This window comes from Daldinia caldariorum (genome assembly GCF_022478825.1).
Source record: "Daldinia caldariorum strain CBS 122874 unplaced genomic scaffold F4812scaffold_2, whole genome shotgun sequence".
Lineage (NCBI taxonomy): Eukaryota > Fungi > Ascomycota > Sordariomycetes > Xylariales > Hypoxylaceae > Daldinia > Daldinia caldariorum.
The window spans coordinates 3,674,671-3,692,194 of NW_025953038.1; the positions used below are offsets into that span (position 1 = coordinate 3,674,671).

At 47.9% G+C, this 17,524-nt stretch overlaps 8 protein-coding genes across 8 annotated transcripts; 3 read left to right on the top strand and 5 right to left on the bottom strand.

Moving 5' to 3' along the window:
* Positions 1-8: 8 nt before the first annotated feature.
* On the bottom strand, positions 9-2,705 carry F4812DRAFT_416468 (NOL1/NOP2/sun family putative RNA met). The gene has a single exon (XM_047933073.1). The coding sequence runs from the start codon at positions 2,570-2,572 to the stop codon at positions 356-358; it is 2,217 nt and encodes a 738-aa protein (XP_047794369.1). The 5' UTR covers positions 2,573-2,705; the 3' UTR covers positions 9-355.
* A 308-nt stretch (positions 2,706-3,013) lies between these two features.
* Positions 3,014-3,696, top strand: F4812DRAFT_456153 (cell-cycle control medial ring component-domain-containing protein; the record flags this gene model as incomplete). The annotated part of the gene is made up of 2 exons (XM_047936940.1): positions 3,014-3,124; positions 3,199-3,696. The coding sequence occupies 2 exons, from the start codon at positions 3,014-3,016 to the stop codon at positions 3,694-3,696; spliced, it is 609 nt and encodes a 202-aa protein (XP_047794370.1).
* Positions 3,697-4,033: 337 nt separating this feature from the next.
* F4812DRAFT_203660 (uncharacterized protein) lies at positions 4,034-5,325 on the bottom strand. The gene is made up of 7 exons (XM_047930263.1): positions 5,217-5,325; positions 5,018-5,072; positions 4,947-4,957; positions 4,626-4,809; positions 4,483-4,556; positions 4,365-4,413; positions 4,034-4,290 (listed from the first exon to the last, which is right to left on the bottom strand). Exons 2-7 carry the CDS (start codon positions 5,018-5,020, stop codon positions 4,150-4,152), a joined length of 462 nt encoding a protein of 153 aa, XP_047794371.1. The 5' UTR covers positions 5,021-5,072; positions 5,217-5,325; the 3' UTR covers positions 4,034-4,149.
* A 787-nt stretch (positions 5,326-6,112) lies between these two features.
* Positions 6,113-8,812, bottom strand: F4812DRAFT_416478 (heat shock protein 60; the record flags this gene model as incomplete). The annotated part of the gene is made up of 3 exons (XM_047933074.1): positions 8,338-8,812; positions 8,086-8,227; positions 6,113-8,009 (listed from the first exon to the last, which is right to left on the bottom strand). Coding segments are annotated over exons 1-3 (1,759 nt in total), but the record flags the coding sequence as incomplete, so codon positions are not given.
* Positions 8,804-10,831, top strand: F4812DRAFT_416480 (NAD(P)-binding protein). Its single transcript, XM_047933075.1, has 6 exons — positions 8,804-9,132; positions 9,299-9,441; positions 9,510-9,822; positions 9,879-9,980; positions 10,042-10,269; positions 10,330-10,831. Exons 2-6 carry the CDS (start codon positions 9,391-9,393, stop codon positions 10,515-10,517), a joined length of 882 nt encoding a protein of 293 aa, XP_047794373.1. The 5' UTR covers positions 8,804-9,132; positions 9,299-9,390; the 3' UTR covers positions 10,518-10,831.
* Positions 10,832-11,374: 543 nt separating this feature from the next.
* On the bottom strand, positions 11,375-12,055 carry F4812DRAFT_456156 (uncharacterized protein; the record flags this gene model as incomplete). The annotated part of the gene is made up of 1 exon (XM_047936941.1): positions 11,375-12,055. The coding sequence occupies one exon, from the start codon at positions 12,053-12,055 to the stop codon at positions 11,375-11,377; it is 681 nt and encodes a 226-aa protein (XP_047794374.1).
* A 954-nt stretch (positions 12,056-13,009) lies between these two features.
* Positions 13,010-14,764, top strand: F4812DRAFT_467893 (tannase and feruloyl esterase; the record flags this gene model as incomplete). Its single annotated transcript, XM_047938711.1, has 2 exons — positions 13,010-13,075; positions 13,178-14,764. The coding sequence occupies 2 exons, from the start codon at positions 13,010-13,012 to the stop codon at positions 14,762-14,764; spliced, it is 1,653 nt and encodes a 550-aa protein (XP_047794375.1).
* Positions 14,765-15,057: 293 nt separating this feature from the next.
* Positions 15,058-16,206, bottom strand: F4812DRAFT_456158 (uncharacterized protein; the record flags this gene model as incomplete). The annotated part of the gene is made up of 1 exon (XM_047936942.1): positions 15,058-16,206. The coding sequence occupies one exon, from the start codon at positions 16,204-16,206 to the stop codon at positions 15,058-15,060; it is 1,149 nt and encodes a 382-aa protein (XP_047794376.1).
* Positions 16,207-17,524: the final 1,318 nt, after the last annotated feature.

Sequence of the window (17,524 nt, forward strand, 5' to 3'; positions counted from 1 at the left end):
ATTATTTGCCTTAGGTTAGGTACCTACCTGGTAAAGTTGAATCTTAGGATCTGCGTGTAAGCAAACCTGTGATGGCTCGATAAACATCGCCGCCTTCAAGCACAACTAATTGCATTGCCATTTGATTCTTCTAAGAGACGTAGCTGAAGTCTCCAGAGAAAGTATACACTTACGCAGAACAACAACTCGATTATAAACATAAGGTTACCTAGGTAGCTTGGACTCGAAGGGAACCTTGCAGGAGGTAGAGAATAGTCACTATTCACATTCCATCAACCACAGCACGAAACTCGAACAAATGCCATGATTTTCCCCGATACCCAACGAGAATAACATTACGCCTTTAAGCTTCTAGCTACGTCTTCTTTTTGCTCTTCGTCTTGCCGTCGCTCTTGGCCTCAACTTTGCTCTTGCTCTTCTCCTGGCTCTTGCTTTTCTCGTTCTTGTCCTTCTTAGCCTCGCTCTTCTCCTCCCCCTTCTTCTCGTTCTGAGCCTCCTCCTTAGCCCCGTTCCTAGCCTCGCTCTTCTCGCTCTTCTCGCTCTTCTCCGCACTACCATTTGTAGTAGGCTTCTTCAGCGCCTTAGGATCAAGACCGCGCTTCCGCATAGCGTTGCGCTTCGCCCTCTCCATGTACTTCTGATCCTCCTCGTCGTCGAAGCCGCCAAAGTCGTCGTCCTGTCCGGGGACCTTGTCATCCGCCGCGATGGGCGTCTTGTCGATGACCTCCTCTTCCTCCGCGCGCGGCGCCGCCGAGGCGCCCTGGACGGGCTTGTCCTTGACGAGGTTGGCCGGCGTCGGGCCGACCTTCTGGAACTTGGCGACGAAGAAACCGTCCACGTTGTACGTGTGCGGGTAGTATCTTCGCGTCAGGCGCAGGCTGGGGTCGAACTTCTTGCCCATGTAGCTGGTGAAACCTTCTTTGCCGAAGGGGAGCTCGGTAGAGACCAACTTGACGTTAGGTCGCTTGTTGAGCGCATACTGGACTACTTGTTCGTTCTCCTCGACCGTGACCGAACATGTGGAGTAGACTAGATAACCGCCGGTCTTGCTCGCGTGATTAACCGAGTCGATTGCAGCTAGCAAGAGCTGCTTTTGGGTATGGGGTAAGACCATGAAGTCCTTTTCATCCTTGTTCGTCTTAACCGAGGGGTCCTTGGCGATAACTCCCGTACCTGAGCAAGGAGCATCAAGGAGTACTCGGTCGAAGCCACCGATGACTCTCGGGAACTCTCGGGCATCATAGTTGCAGACAATTACGTTGCGACAACCAAGACGATGAATGTTACCAATCAAACCCTTCGCACGGGACTTGCTGGGATCGTTGGCAAATATACAACCGGTGTTCTTCATCATAGCAGCCATATGTGTCGTTTTACCACCAGGAGCAGAGGCCATATCGAGCACTCGCTCGCCTTCTTGCGGGCTTAGAGCCATGACGGGCAAAAATGAAGATGCAGCCTGGAGAATGTAGTGACCAGCAAGGTATTCGGGAGTAGCACCAAGAGGGACGTTGCTTTCGAAGATCTGTAGTCCGACTTTAGACCACTTGCCAACAGGCTCAAGAGTAACGCCACGATTTATAAGGGCTTGGGCTAAGTCCCGGCGATGTGTTCGTAGAGTATTGGTTCGGATGACGACGGGTCTCGCCGTCTCGTTAGCCTCGAAAAATGCGAAAGCCTCTTTTGGTGGGAATAGGTTCATGAGCTTCTCGGCAAGATATTCCGAGTAGCCGTAATAGGCGCAAATGTCTTTCAGCAATTGCGTCGTGTATTCAGCTCTGGATCTACCCTCCTCCGCTGCGTTCGCAAAGTCGTCCAAGACACGTATCGTATCCGTAATTCTCGTCCTTAACAATTGTAGGTCGGGAGCTAAGAGCGCTTTCGTTTTCCGTGCCAAGTCGCCCTCTTCCTCGTCGTCGAGGATATGTGGTCGCTCAATGTTAGTTTGGAGTGCTGCTTCTTCTAATTCTGCCTGCGCCTCAGCTTCCTCTTGCGCCTTTTGCCTATCTAACTTATTCGATAGACCGACGATGTTGGCCGCCGTCAACTTCTCTTCGGCGTCCGACTCGTCTTCGTCTTCTGAGAACATGGCTTTTCGCTCCCTCTGGTCCTCTGCATCAGAGTCAAAGACGGAATCGTCCGAACCTATGAAGTCATCCCCTAGACCACCCATCTCCTCATCTTTCTCAAGATCGGAGAATTCATCGTCGTCCAGCTCGGAGCCGCTGAATCCATCGCCAAGGCCGTCGCTTAGCTCTTCATCGGACTCTGGCGCAGGGGCAGCCTTCTTCTTAGCTTTCGATTTATTATTCTTCCCATTTTGTTTAGGTGCCGGGGCGGCTTTTACACCGTTAGGCTTCACATTGGATTTGGTAGCGGCCTTCTTCGCACCAGCACCAGCACCATTGGTCTTGGACGTTAATTCGGTTGCGGTTTTCCGCTTCTTCTTATTCGGCGCCTCGGTGGGAACATCGTCTACAGGTAAACCAGCCTTTCGCTTTAATTTCGCAAAATGTTCTTCTGACAGTGGCTCAGGAGGACCCTGCTTCCTCATGCGACGACCGACACCCATTTTCTTTTTACTAGCGAAATTTATTGTAAAAAGTTGGGGGGGGGAGAATGTGGTGAATGGTGAGTGTTGTCGCTGTATCGTTAAGCTTGGGCGCTCTAAAATTTCCAAAGTCTCCCGCGCTTCGACCTCGAACTTTTTTTCTTGCGATAAGTTGATAAGCTACTGGGTCCATTTTTATTTTTAATCTTGTGCAAGATTGGATGGTCTGAATTAGTGCAATGAGCTAAAGAAAAATACATCGATGTTGTTATGTACGTACCCAAGTACATTCACGCATTGAGGTACAACTAAGCTTCAGCCACAAAGTGGGATACTTTCGGGGCGCATGCAAGGCGGGACACCGTGATCGTCACTAAAGAAGTTCAAGACCGCCTTGACATCAATTTGTTTGCGACGTAACTCCTCCTACATAACACCTCGTGTAACACTCAACAAACAAATATGACCGAAGTATCATTTGCAAGATCTTTCCTCGCAGCTCTGGACGCTCGTCCGGTCAAGCTGTCAGCCGACCATGTCGAGGATCCCAAGTCCTACGCCCCGCGCGGCGCCGTAAGTTGCATCATCCCGCGACTTGTCTATCTTGCTTGCAGGTTCTAAGCTAATAACAAGTCTCACTGATATAGTATATCCTACCCAAAATGCCGAAGCCAATGAGCAAGCGCAAAGCCACCGCCGTAGCACCGGGCCAGGAGCGTAGCCTCACTGTCCTCGTCAAGTCCCTTCGAAACCCACCGCTAGACATCAAGCTCTCGTCCCAGACGCCCAATACGTCCGTCTTGGACATCAAGACTGCCGTATCGCAGGACACGGGGATCCCCGTCGATAAGATGAAGCTACTACACAAGAAGAAGCCGATAGCGGATAGCAAAGTGTTAAAGGACCTTGCGGGCGAGGGGGAGACGAGCGTCGAGTTCTCCGTTATGGTTATGGGAGGGGCTGCCGTTATCAAGACGACACCTGCGCAGGGCGAAGTTGCACAAGGGCAAAGCGGTAGCGAAGTACTAGATACCAAAGAGTTTTGGGACGACCTTAAGGGATTCTTATTACAACGAGTACGAGACGAAAAGGCGGCCGAAGAACTAACAAATACGTTCCAAAGCGCGTGGAAGGCCAAGGCGTAGTAGAATTAGAAGATACAAGTAGAGAGCCAGGCCGATATGATTAATGAATGAAACTCAGACCAAACCGGAAAACAGGGGGGTTATTGAGAGGCTGCAAAAATGATAATTATTAATGGCGTAGACATCTGGCCAAGGAGCACAATAGGAACGATCTACATTCATATATGGCCTTTTTGTGTTGTGCGGTATACCGATGGCTAACATCACATTTTGACAATTCATGTCTGCCGTCTAAAGGGTGAAAAAAATGATAAACAGCGACCAAAGCGGCCCCTACTCCATTCGTAATGGCAGGGAGAAAGTTTTATGTCCATCCTGCAGCTTTTCGTAGACGTCGTGGATCCTTGGCACGCAAGTGCCCCTCCTCAAGTAATTGATCCTCAGCAACCTTTGCCTTCCCCCCCAGCTGCTCTCAGGGCTTCCCGGGGGGTTGGTGGTCGGGAAGGGGGGCGCTTAACCGGCCAGACCCTTGCTGACCACCTTTAGTACTGTGTCGTATTCGATGTCGTCCTGGTCGTTGGCCTGCAGTTCGATGGCAATACCGGTAAGGGAACGCTTCAGGGCCTCCTTCGACGAGGCGTACACCATCTTAGCCTTTGAAGGGGTTAGTGGCTATTACTATATACATAGGATATGTGAATTTCTCAAAGGTTATTGTATATACTTACCATAACGTTGGCATCATCGGGCGACCATGCGATGAAGGTGATCTTGTTTCTAAATTATAATGTTAGTAAGCCAAGTTTGTTGTTGCTGTTGTTGTTTTAGTTGGCTGATGCTACTAACCGCGAGCCTTCTCCACTGGAAAGGCTGTACTCGAAGTCGTAGACGGCGTATCGGGGACCCTTGCTGGTAGCGCCCTAGGGGTAAAATAATTAGAACAGAGCTTTAGAAACATAAGGCTACCCAGAGTAAATATGATTACTTACAGACTTGGTCTTGGTGGTAGCGTTGATGAGCTTCTCGCGGAAGGTTTCCCAGTCCTTATCCGAAGAAGCCTCCTCGACGACGATCTCCCGGTTGTTGTCCGACAGCTTGAAGATGACGTACTTGTGCTTCTTCGCAAGCTTAAGGTCGTTGTATGCAGTGATGCACTCCTGCGAGACTGTCGCTCTAAATTACCACCGATATTAGCTACCTTGTTCACCCTCTTGTCCTAGTCCTAAGAACGCGCCGGAAAGAGCGGTGCACCGTGAAGGCGCATAATGACGCGCGGATAAAGGGGGAGTCAAGTAGAAGAAATCACGAACCCTGATTGAGACTACCAAAATTTAATATTAGCAGGGCGTCCTAAAATTTGTTGATTGGGCTCAACTCTCACCATTTTGGCGATATGCTTGAACTACACCGGTACCAAATGAGATTCCGAAGACAAGCTACACGATGTGGGCTGTTAGCGGGGTTCAAGGGAGGTCCTAGGAAAGTCAAAGACCAGAGAATGCAAAAAGTTGATTTTTTTTTCTTTTTCTTTAGTTTTTTGCGGGAGGAAAAAAGATGCTGCTGGGGTCAAATCTGCAAACTAACATGAATCGCTGAATGTGACTTAATCCACCTAGGGAGGGTCTCGGATGAGGGAGGGTCAGGTTTTTGTAAATAAATGCGATGGATGTTTAGGACAACAATAGAAAGAAAGAGTCGGATGTAAGTAGTGTTTTTAGTGTGGGTCCTATCGCAATGGAGGGGAAGGTCGGACTGATGAAAAGAGGCACGTAAGATGAGAGAGAACGAAGAGAGTGAGAGAAATCAACACAAAGCCCACAAAGCCTTTGGTGCTTTGGTGCCTTGGTGCTTCAGTGCTTGGTGCCAGTGGTGGGTTGGTGGGGTCGAAATTGTTTTGGGAGGGGATTAGGGGGGACAGTAGAACAGGGATTTTTAGTGGAGGAAAGGAAGGGATGGGCAGTTTGGCTATGACCTACCTGTAACAGAAGAGGTATACCTTACCTAAGCGTAAGTACCTAACCTAACGATTGCTTACCTTGGAACTACCTAACCTGTGACGTTTTAACGGGTACCTAGTACCTACAACTGCAATTTGCATTTTATTACTACAATACAACTAGGCACCTCTAAAAAATTATCAGGTATACTGACACCACCTAGGTACTACTACTAGGTAGCCTACTAGCTGACACTGACAGGCTACAGCTAATAGTGTAATGTTATTATTTCTTGGCGGCAACTGGTTCGACTTTACAGTGATCCGGTAATGAAATTTCACAACAACTAACCTAAGGTACACGTGACACCCTTTAATTTCATCGAATTGGGCTATTTCACTATTTCAGGGGTTATCACGACGGAACAATAATGTACTTGCGTTATCACTCGTTTGTCACTACATTTCTACCTGTAATATCAACGAGCTACATGGGATTCGTCATTCGTCATCGCGTATCACCATACAGCATAATGTCATCCTAATTTCTAGGCAGAACTTAACTTAACGCAATCACAATTGTCAAATTTTTGGTGCCTAGGTGAATAAAACAAAAAAAGGGGCAAAGTATTTATCATCAGATCAATTAAGATCACCTACACCAGCTGTAGGTTGCCATTTTTTTCAGTTCATAGCTCTAATATACAACACTTCATAACGCCGCTCGGGATATCAAGGTAGGAATAATGCACAGGGGGGGGTGGTTGGGGGGTGAGAGATGGAGGTAGAGACGTAGAGGGGAGATATAGAGGAAGACATGACAGAGACAACGTTAATCCGTCCCCATAACGCCGAGGTCAATGTTCCCAACCCAAACTTTTGATACATGACAGGACAAAGGTTCATTCAAAACCATGAACTCATTACATCATTCCTCCCATGCCACCCATTCCTCCCATACCACCCATGCCGCCGCCCATGCCACCAGCAGGCTTCTCTTCGGGAGCCTCAACGATGGCAACCTCGGTGGTACCTAGTAGCGAGGCAACACCGCTAGCATCAACTAGACCAGTTCGGACAACCTTGAGCGGGTCAAGGATACCTGCCTGGATCATGTCCACATACTCTCCCTTGGCACTGTCGAAGCCCTTGTTGAAGTCGTTGCCGAACTCGTCCATGAGCTTGCCGACGACGACGGAGCCCTCCAGACCAGCGTTCTCAACGATCGTCCTGGCCGGTCGAGTGATAGCGTTCTTGACAATGCTGACACCGAGTTGCTGATCGAAGTTGGCAGCCTTGATATCCTTCAGGGCGTTGCTAGCAGCCTTGAGGAGAGCGGTACCGCCACCGGGCAGGATACCCTCCTCAACGGCAGCTCGGGTGGCGTTAAGGGCATCAACAAAGCGGTCCTTCTTCTCACCGACCTCAACCTCGGAAGAACCACCGACCTTGATGACAGCAACACCGCCAGAAAGCTTGGCAAGTCGTTCTTGAAGCTTCTCCTTCTCATATTCGGATGTGTTGGGATCGTTCATGACACCACGGATCTGCTCGCATCGTTGGGCAATGGCGTCCTTGCTACCCTCTCCGTTAAGGATAATAGTATCCTCCTTGGTGATGGTAATGGAGCCGGTGGAGCCAAGCATGTCAGGGGTAGCCTTCTCCAGCTTGATGTCTAGCTCATCAGTGAAGACGGTACCGTTGGTGAGAACAGCGATATCACCGAGGATCGACTTTCGGTTGTCACCGAAGCCAGGGGCCTTGACGGCAGCAACCTGGAGCTGGCCACGGAGCTTGTTCAAGATGCAGACAGCTAGAGCCTCACCATCAATGTCTTCGGCAATGATGACAAGAGGTCGTCGGGCCTGAGTAGAGGCCTCGAGAGCGGGGATGATATCTTGTACGGCACTGATCTTCTTCTCGGAAAGGAGAATGAGAGGGTTCTCAAACTCGACCTTGTGCGACTTGGGATCAGTGATGAAGTAGGGCGACACGTAACCGCGGTCGAATCGCATACCCTCGGTAACTTCCAGCTCGTCGCTCATGGTCTTTCCCTCCTTGACGGTGATAACACCCTCCTTGCCGACCTTCTCCATGGCATTGGCAATCATCTTACCAATGTGGGTATCTCCGTTAGCGCTGATGGTGGCGACCTGAGCAATCTCCTCGCTGGTGGTGATATCCTTCTTGTTCTTCTGGATATATTCAACAACAGCGTCAACAGCGGCTTGGGTACCCCTCCGCAGATCCATAGGGTTGCAGCCGGCGGCGACGTTCTTGACAGTTTCCGAGAAGATAGCACGGGCTAAAACCGTAGCGCTAGTGGTTCCATCACCGGCAGATTCGTTTGTCTTGGATGCGACGTCTTGTAATAACTTAGCGCCGAGGTTCTCGAACTTGTCTTGCAAGCTGATAGCTCTTGCGACAGTAACACCATCTATAGTCACGGATCAGTAACCTGGCCGATTTGAAGTATAAAAAAAGAGCCTAAGGTGAATTCATATCATACATACCCTTTGTGATCTTAGGAGAGCCGTAGCTCGACTCGATTAAAACATTTCGACCCTTGGGACCGAGTGTGGTAGCAACAGCCTTGGCGAGGGTCTCGACACCGGCAAGGAGAGCAGCTCTACCCTCGACGCCGAACTTGAGCTCCTATACGATATGTATACGTCAGCCATTTTTGTAATGATATGATATATTGGGTATGATATGCCAAGGTCTGCTTTCTACTAAAGCTCGTAGGTTTTATTTATATTACTAACCTTGTGTGCGAATCGAACCTGTTGCGAGAGGCCAGCACCAGCTCGGTACTTGGTGGCAGCCGAAGATAGGACCGAAGCTCGCGCTCGGGACGACAGAGCACGCTGCATTGTGGATGATAGATGTGGTATAGACGATTTAAGTTGAGGAAAGACGGGAATAAAAAGTCACCACCAATTATCACGTCGTGAGAGAGCGGAAAGAAGAACAAAAACCTCGCCGGCGTTGTTGAAATGTAGGCGTTGAAGAATTGAGTTTTCGAGGTCGCCGGGGAATAAAAGCTTCAAAAAATTTAATCGATTGAATGACGGAGGAACCGGCCAGAAGCCGAAGCTTCTTCTACGCTAACCCGGACTGGTATAGCGTTGCTATAAGCGCATTCGACCAACGACTTCATGGAATTTCATAGAATATGATTTGTTGCAATTCTATATTTTTATGTTGTGACTTATTCTGATAATTCTAATACTATTAAAGAGGTAGACTTTTACTTTGTACGATGAATACATTTTACCTGTCCTCATACTTTGCATACTATTGTAAAGGTGTTATTTACTTTAGGTACCTCATAAGGTTACCAATAGGTACCTGCCATATCCGTTTATTCAAGGAGGGGTTACCTTAGGTACCTAGGTATCTGATGTATTGGAAATCTTCGAATGAGGGGCTACCATTAAGTAATGATCTCAAGTACCCAGGTACCTAACTCACAAAGTGCATGTAACCTCTTGCAAGGGTATTCATATTCAGTATAAGTCAACACCTCCATGTAGATTTCATATCTACCTCTAATTAAGGTAAGTTAGGTACCAATGTAATTTCAGAGATCCAACTACATTTGTCAGCACCAGCTTCGTTTGAAATAGATACACACCTTTATGTTAAGTGAAACAGACGGACTTCTTGCGGTGTTAGGAGCTTATTGCCGTCTGTGATCTGAATATAAAAATAACTTAGAGACAGTTAAATCAATACAATTAATACAACAATCTCTTCAACCTCTCAACCCCTCCAACCCCCCTTAAACCACCTTATAGTACTCCACCCCCCCTATCATGGCAACTATCGCAAAGACAATCGTGGCCACCGGTGCCACTTCGGGCTTGGTAGGCAGTATCTTATTATTCCAAGTTAAAAAAACAAAGTCATCCTAATCTCTCGAGTTATTGTCTAGGGGTTTGAGCTAGTCAAGCAACTTCTTGCGCAAACACAGCCGTACAAATTCATCCTTGGAGCCAGAGACACAAAAACGGCTCAGGCCGCCTTCGATAAGCTCAACTATGACAGCAGCAAGCATAGCTTAACCCTCTTTCCTTTAGAGTTATCCAATCTCAAGACCGTCAAGGCTTTCTCGCAGCAGGTCTTGGATAAACTCGGACAGGACAAGATCGACTACCTTCTGCTCAACGCAGCAATAGGCAAAAATGCCGAACAGCCTGGCCCTTTTGGATCTAAATGGAGCGAGCCATATATTGTAAACCATCTTTGTAAGATCCTATGGTCTCGTTGAAAGTTTGGCAATTCGTGCTGATAAGCGTATCAGCTCAGCATTACCTTGTCCATCTACTTCGAGAGAAGTTGGAAGCATCGCAGTCGCGCATCGTAGTCGTCTCTTCCGGCGCTGTTCGTCTCGTGGATGACCCTAGTATGTTAAGCCTGTCACTTTCTTGACCCATGACCGATGCTAATCTCGCAATTCCACGCAGAATACCTCGAGGATGACCTCAAGGGCGGCTCGAAGACGGAACGTAGTGTATACCCTGCCACCAAGTTCGTCCAGCTGCTCGGAGCGCACTGGTGGCGCCGTCAGCTCAAGGGCAAATGCACAGTCGTTGCCGTCTCTCCTGGCCTCATTCCTCATACCAACCTCTCAAGAAACAGCGACCAGTTCCAACTGCATGCGAACCATCCGGATGCAAAGACCGTCCCAGAAGGTATGTTCGATCCGTGACCCTATTGAATGACGAGTCAGACGTAACTTACGCTATTGACAGGGGCTCAAAGCATTTACCGCGCATTCGTAAGAGATGATCTCCCCGAGGACCCTGACCAAATCTTCTTGACAAGCTGGGGCGAATGGTGGCCTAAAGATGTCTACGGACTTAGTCTTGATAAGACCCTTCAGGACAAGTGGTCTCCTAGTAAAGACGAAATTGAGAGGGAAGAAGGTTTGACAGCTTGAGTCGACTGTAATTAAGAGCGAAAGAGTTGTTTCCTTGTTTTGAGTTATGCAACACCACATTGTAGCATAGAGCTTTAAGTGGCCATGGATTAGATAACGTACTAAAGGGATGGCATTATAATATATTGCCTTGGTCTTTCAGATGCTCGAACTTGCGTTCTATTATATTCTCTATACCATAGGTAGATATGACACTGCTGTTGTGCTCTGAATACGGAAATAAGAGGTATAGGGGTATGGAAAATATGGGACAGAGAATTAATCGTTAGCGCGAAGGGACCAGAAGCCATCTACGGCTCTATACTATCCCGCAGCAGTTGCCTCGTCTGGTTCATATACCTTCGCAGCGCATTGGCGCCACCTTTTACGAGATCCGGTTTGCATATATTAAGTTCCTCCTGAGCTAAAATCGGCCTCGGCACCTTCGCGAATTCCGGCTCACTTAATAGGGCGCCGTGGTTCGTAGTCCTGCTCGTACTAGGTTAGTATTCTAGAGGTATTCCGAGCAGATTCTCAATCTTCTCGAAGAGATTGATGATGACTTGTATGAACAGCGAAGCTTGTAAGTTTCTGGATTCTGCGAGCAGGTTAGTATCACTTTTCTTCACACAGTGTTGGGGATAGGAACTACGTATGAAGAGGAAAACTTCCAAACTCTACCCCGGGAAGTTCGTGCAGCGAAGGTACATCGCTTTTAGAGATCTCTAGTAGAGCTTCGTAGCAATGATGGTGAGGTGGAGTTGTATACCTAATATGTATATAGGATATGAGAATATGCATGAGTGTCGTCGAACCGAGATAAAGGTATTCGGAGGAGTGTGGGGAACTACGTCCTTGTTAAACTATCTACGCCGCTATCAGATCTTGATTCCGGCGTCCTCGGGGAGGAACCATGCGACGGCACCTGGGTTCGCTTTCTTATTCGCATTCGAAAGCCCGCATATAACGTCGACAAGCTCGCGGCTACTTCTCAGTATACTGTGAATTGGAGTTCCGGAAAAGTCGTCTGACGTGTCGATAAGCGTAACAAGTGTGTTAAGACTAATTTCGGGAGACCCTCGTCCAATCTGGCCAACATGGTTAACTGAATCGAGGTTAATCTTGGCAAGCCGTTGCGTATCGCTCTCGGATATCCCGCGATCGACTTCAAACATCGGATCCTGACTAGTGCCGGCATCTCCTAGAGAAGCCGGTGTGCTACTGTTTATGGCGGTCTCCTGTCTCCCAGATGAGGAAAAGGCTCCGGCTGGTGAAGCGGCTACCGAAAAGTTGGAGAAAGACGCCATCTCTGATTGATAATCTACAGGAGGTATATAAGCCTTGTTGGCTGTGCCATCTAAAGACGCGAAATTCCCGTCGAAGCCATTGCCGAACATGGATTCGTAGAGAGTCCGGTCCCAAGACTCGGCTATTTCAGGAGGGTAAGTTACTGTGTTTTGCACATTATTGGAATCTCCAAAGAACACAAGTAAAGGTGTATTAATTAGATGATTCACATCTGTAGTCGGGGGAGTCTGTTGTTCGCCATTCTGCCGCATTCGTTTCTGTCGTGAGTGAGTCTCGGGGATCTTGATGCGACGAACATGAAAAACGCTACTGTCGCGATCGGAAATATCATCTTTACCAGCTGATATTATCTAACTTAATTGATATCTGCTTCGTCCCTGAAAAAGCTCCGTCACATTTAGACTTTTGCGCACACAATATCTATTTATAGACCATGCTTAGATTTTCAGGCACCCCTTTATTTGATCCAACTTAACTATTGTATAACTCACTTTTCAAAAGCTTTGCATTGGCGATATCCTGATTACTTGTTAGATAATAGATAATATTGTAGTAATTACCTGGCAAATGCAACCTTCTTATAACATAGAAAATGCAGTGTCAAATTTGGTTATGTTCTGAGTAATGTTATCGGCCCGGACAATTCACGAAACCCGTTTGCCGAGGTCCGTAAATACGCATTTGAATATCCCTGTTTCTCCGTGATATCTCGGAATGCTTTCGGGGTGGGGCCCTAAGAAATCCATGTATCGAATAAGAGAATGATTCGGGCGGTGCAGGTCCCACTTGGTCACCCGATACCCCTACCGAAAACTTCGATACATTGTCCGGGCATAGCACTGCTTGGACCTGTATTGGTAATATTAAACCATTTCAATTATTAAAGGGGTCACCTACGAAATAAAATCCTTCAGGATCAGAAGCCTTAAAGTTATACACTTTGAAGAAACATTAGGTCTATGTTCTACAGATTTCCCAAGTATTACCATATACAAACTTGTATGAGGATATACTTCCTAAGTCAGCTCTCCAGGTTGTATTTAATGTTATACTCAACAACGAATTAAAACCCCCACACATACCACTTTTGATGGCATTGACATGTACGGACATATAAAGGAGTTAAGCAAGCTTTCTAAATCCTCTAGATTTCAAGGGATTAGAGGTTAACCCCGAAAGAATAAGAGAATATTATTATGTAATTCATGGTTGAAAGTCCTACCCCTGAATATCGAACGCGAGTAGCCACACCTGTACTCCCGTCACGCACTGTAGGAACTAATAAACAACAGAGTGCTGATAAGTATTTAAAGGACTTCTCTACCTTCCCTGACATTTGAAAAACAGGTACCTAATCACTCATAACTACCTAGAAAAGCAACACCAAGCCCTCCTTTGCTATGTGCAGTCCCGCCCACATCGCGTATCCGGATTTGCCCGGCGTGCAATTCACCTCCCTAAGCACTTCGCTAGTATCCAACCTGACAGTCCAAGTCCCTGAGAGCACATACGTAAACCATGGGGCTCTATATGCCGGAGGTGTTAGCTTCTGCAACCTCACCACCACCTACACGCATATAGGAACGTCTGACACTGTCACCATCAGCATGTATCTTCCCGAAGAGTGGAATGGCAGAATGCAGGGTATTGGAGGAGGAGCTTGGTCCGCCGGAGGGATCAACTTTTTGCATAGTAGTTACTCCATGCTAGGCGCCGTGTCAGAGGGCTATGCTGCCGTGACTACCAACGCCGGTCACGCTTCACTCAACCCTGACGACTGGATGTTGAAGAGTCCCGGACACGTCGAACTTCACCTCCTCGAAGAATTCGGATCCAACTCGCTTAACGAGTTATCCATTATTGGCAAAGCGATCACGGAGAGTTACTACGGCAAACCGCCGGCTTACTCTTATTGGAACGGGTGCTCGCAGGGCGGACGGCAAGGTTTCAAGATCGCCGAGAAGTACCCCAACGCATTCGATGGGATAGCTGCTTCGGCCCCGGCAACCGACCTTGCCGGTATGGGAGTGGCGAATCATTGGCCTCAAGTGGTGATGAAAGCGCTGGGCCAGTATCCGAAGAACTGCGAGTTTGTTGCCATAACGGAAGCTTTTATCAACCACTGCGATGGTGACGACGGCCTACTTGATGGAATCGTCACCGACCCGGACTCATGCGAATTTGATCCCTATTCAATGGTAAATAAGTCTATTGATTGTCAAGATATCGACGCCGGAACTGTGCAGGTCTCGGAAGCTGCGGTCAAGGTCGCGATTGCAACATGGACTGGTGCCAGGAAATTGGATGGCTCGTTCCTCTGGTGGGGCCTCAAAAAGGGGGCCGACCTAGTGGACAAGGTGATCAGCCTTGGAGGAGCTAACCCAGGACTTGCGACAACTACTTGTTCGGGAAATGGCACATGTACGGGACACACAATGGATATTGTTAATGTGTGGGTACGGCTTCTTATCAAGAAAGACCCTACTTTCGACGTCAAGACCGTAACGATGGAGGACCTTCAGGATTTGTTTAAACAATCAATAGACGAGTACGCTCCGATATTTAACGTAAAGCCTAACCTGGACGCCTTCCGGGAAGCGGGCGGGAAGATAATATCCTACCACGGTTTGGCCGATGCGAATCTTCCCCCGGCGTCTTCGACAAACTTCTACGACAGCGTTGCCGCTCACGATACGCAGATAAAAGATTACTATCGCCTCTTTGAAGCACCGGGACTTGCTCACTGCTGGGCAGGTTCTGGGGGATATTACCCTGCCGGGTTATTCGAAGCCCTGGTATCATGGGTTGAAACTGGTGTTGCCCCTGACAGTGTTGCTGCAGCTACTTCCGTTCAGAGCGGCCCCGTTCGTCAGAGTATCCTGTGTCCTTACCCCCAGAAGGCACACTATAACGGAACAAGCGCAAATGCTACTGTAGATGATTTTTATTGTGGTAATTGAAGAATTAACGGGAGGTTCAAGTGCATAAAGACTGGAGTGGGCAACAATGATTGCAGCGTGTATATATAACAGGTATCAGCGAATCCATATATACATTAGGTACCTACCTACCTGATACTAATTGGGCTTATTTAATAAAGTTGAAAGAATATCGCTATTCCAAATACCTACCTGTTTCACTTGTTCCCAAGCTTTCAGTGAAGGATAGGGCGATAACATCCAAGTACTCTTCTACTACCCATAACTTGATCTTTCTCCTCCCTGCTAAGTATTCCGTGTTAAACAGTGCTAGATTACCTGGAAGTGAAATCTCGGTGAGCCGCAAGCATCAAGATAGCAAAGCTTTGCGCTTCCGGAGACTCTTTGCGTGGCGTTCTGTCCCCCCAATTCAACGGGTTTACGACAGGAGACAGCAACCCATCGCTGCTTATCTTCTTCATAATGACCTCTCTCTTACTATCCGCCCATTCCGTGTACCTTGGGCCAAATTCCCTCGGCTCTAGTCGTGCCATGCGATACGCGGTTGCTGTCAGCAGTGTTGTACCAGATAGTTCCCCAAACCAGGTTGTATCGTTGAGGTAGTTGCCCAGTAGCGGCTCGCCGGGCTCAGCATTATCGCGCGCGATCGCGCCGTCTAGGATCGCCTTGACAATGTCCTTAACCTGTGCTATTCCGGATTTCACTTTAGTGTCTCCTGAATGCCGGGACTTCGTCGCTGTCGCTAACACGCGGCTCATCCCGGCAGCAGCCCACGCATTCCCGGTGCTCCAGATCCCCAAGTCCTGGCTCTGCGGGCCTACGATGTGATGCCAGAGCCCGGCTGCGCTTTTGGCATTCGCCGGTACACCCAACACGTCTCGATACAGGATGCACTGCTGGAGCGCTGTGGCGAGCAGGCCTGCATCGTCTGTTTGGATTGCCCAGTACGCCAGGGTCGGAGGCGCCATGTAGATGAAGTCGGCCCATAGCTCGGCCACTGATTCTCGGTGACTGATAGCTCCGTTGGTGTATCTCGGCACGGCTGTGAGCAGGTAGTTGACTTGAGGTTCCGCTGCTGATAGGTAGTCGTCTTGGGTCTGGCCGATCAAAATGGCATAGACACCGAGAGAGGCTGGACCGCCGGCGGCGCCTGCTAACGAGCTAGTTTGATGGAAAGGGGGAAATATGCCAGTAACGGGGTCTTCTTTTCGAAGTAGCATACCATCTCCATCAATGAGAGTATCAGAATTGGTCGAAATGTGCCGCTTCACATATGAAAGTGAGGGAGTTGTGTCTACTTGTATAACGGGTATTCTTCCATCTGGGAACGGGTTGCCGCCAAAAACTGACGCATTCGGTGTGTACCATTCTAGGAGGACCTCGGCAAGGGCACCATACTCCCAGCTATGTGTAGCTAGGCGTTGTTTTTGTAAGATGATGTTGTTAATGAGAGTAGAAGACATTTTCACCCTTTATGTTGTGGGTCATTATTATAAAAAGGGCGTGGCCCGGCGTTGAATCTAGTATTTAAAGACCTACACGGCCATGAGAGCGGTGAAATCGCTGACGCGAGGCCAAGCTCTAGTTCGCAACATCCTCCCCTGCCTTTAACAACAGTAAAGCGTCACTATTGAGATAACGACCAGATCTAGAACCCAGATCTTAAAATAGATCTTGGGCATCGATTCAGGGGCCGAGATACTAATCCCGCCAATCCAGTTAAACATCGTAAATAGTTGCTGGACTGTACAACGCTGACGCCAGTCACATAAGGTGAACCTAACCCAAAGCATGACTCGAACTCAGTTCTTGGAGCTGACTACTGCTTTTGAGTAAGTGTGTTATATCTTTTTATTGAACGTCCCGTTAGTATCTCTTATCTGGAATAGAATAACCGTGATAAATTTGCCCCAACTTGAACTTGACAGGCACTTAAGGTATACTTTTATATGCCATAGTACGTGTAATGTCAGAAATTCCACCTCCATTCATAACATCTTCCTGGACAAAGATATATCGTGTATATGCATGGGACGGTCATGTATTTCTTCGTTATATACATGTAGGCTCCAAGCTACCGGAATGTGAGCTTAGTTTGTGACGGCTTTAAGAACAAAAATTATGAGAACAGTCGAATACATGAAACGAATTAGCCAGTCCCCCTTTATTGATACATGAATAAGCCAAAACTAATGTACCTCTTGCGAAGGTCAACTTCGTAGCCTTCGAGTTCGTCAAGTAGCTCGGTATGAAGATAGAAAATTGTGGATAACATAATGATGATCAATAAGACTGAAATGGTGCTGATGCGATTGCATACCACAACTAGAACCATCAAAAGAAGAGTTGCTAGTATTGATGCCTGCTTATATAGCCAAACCACTTGATGGAGGCAACCACGCCGCTCGAAGCACCGTAGTATTTACCGTACCGATGTGCGAAAACATGACTTCTAATTCTATAAACACCACCAGTTCCCCCCTTTTCTAGCTACCCAGGTTGGAGCCATGCTTTGATTAGTCCAAACGCTCGACTGAAAACCTGGGTGGGGTTTTCCCCCTCTCAATGGGACTGATCGTAGACAGACACTTTTATGTGGTCCATGTAAGGGTTCCGTGTACGGGTTCGGAAGAGAGCTATCAAACCGCTACACCAGGACATTGATTGTCGCTCCCGTCTTACGTTTCTATTCCCCCCAAGCGTTTATTGTAATAGTTAACGCATGGTTTAATATGGAGTGATGTTGTAGATTACATTACCAGGCTGTAAATGTAGATGAAA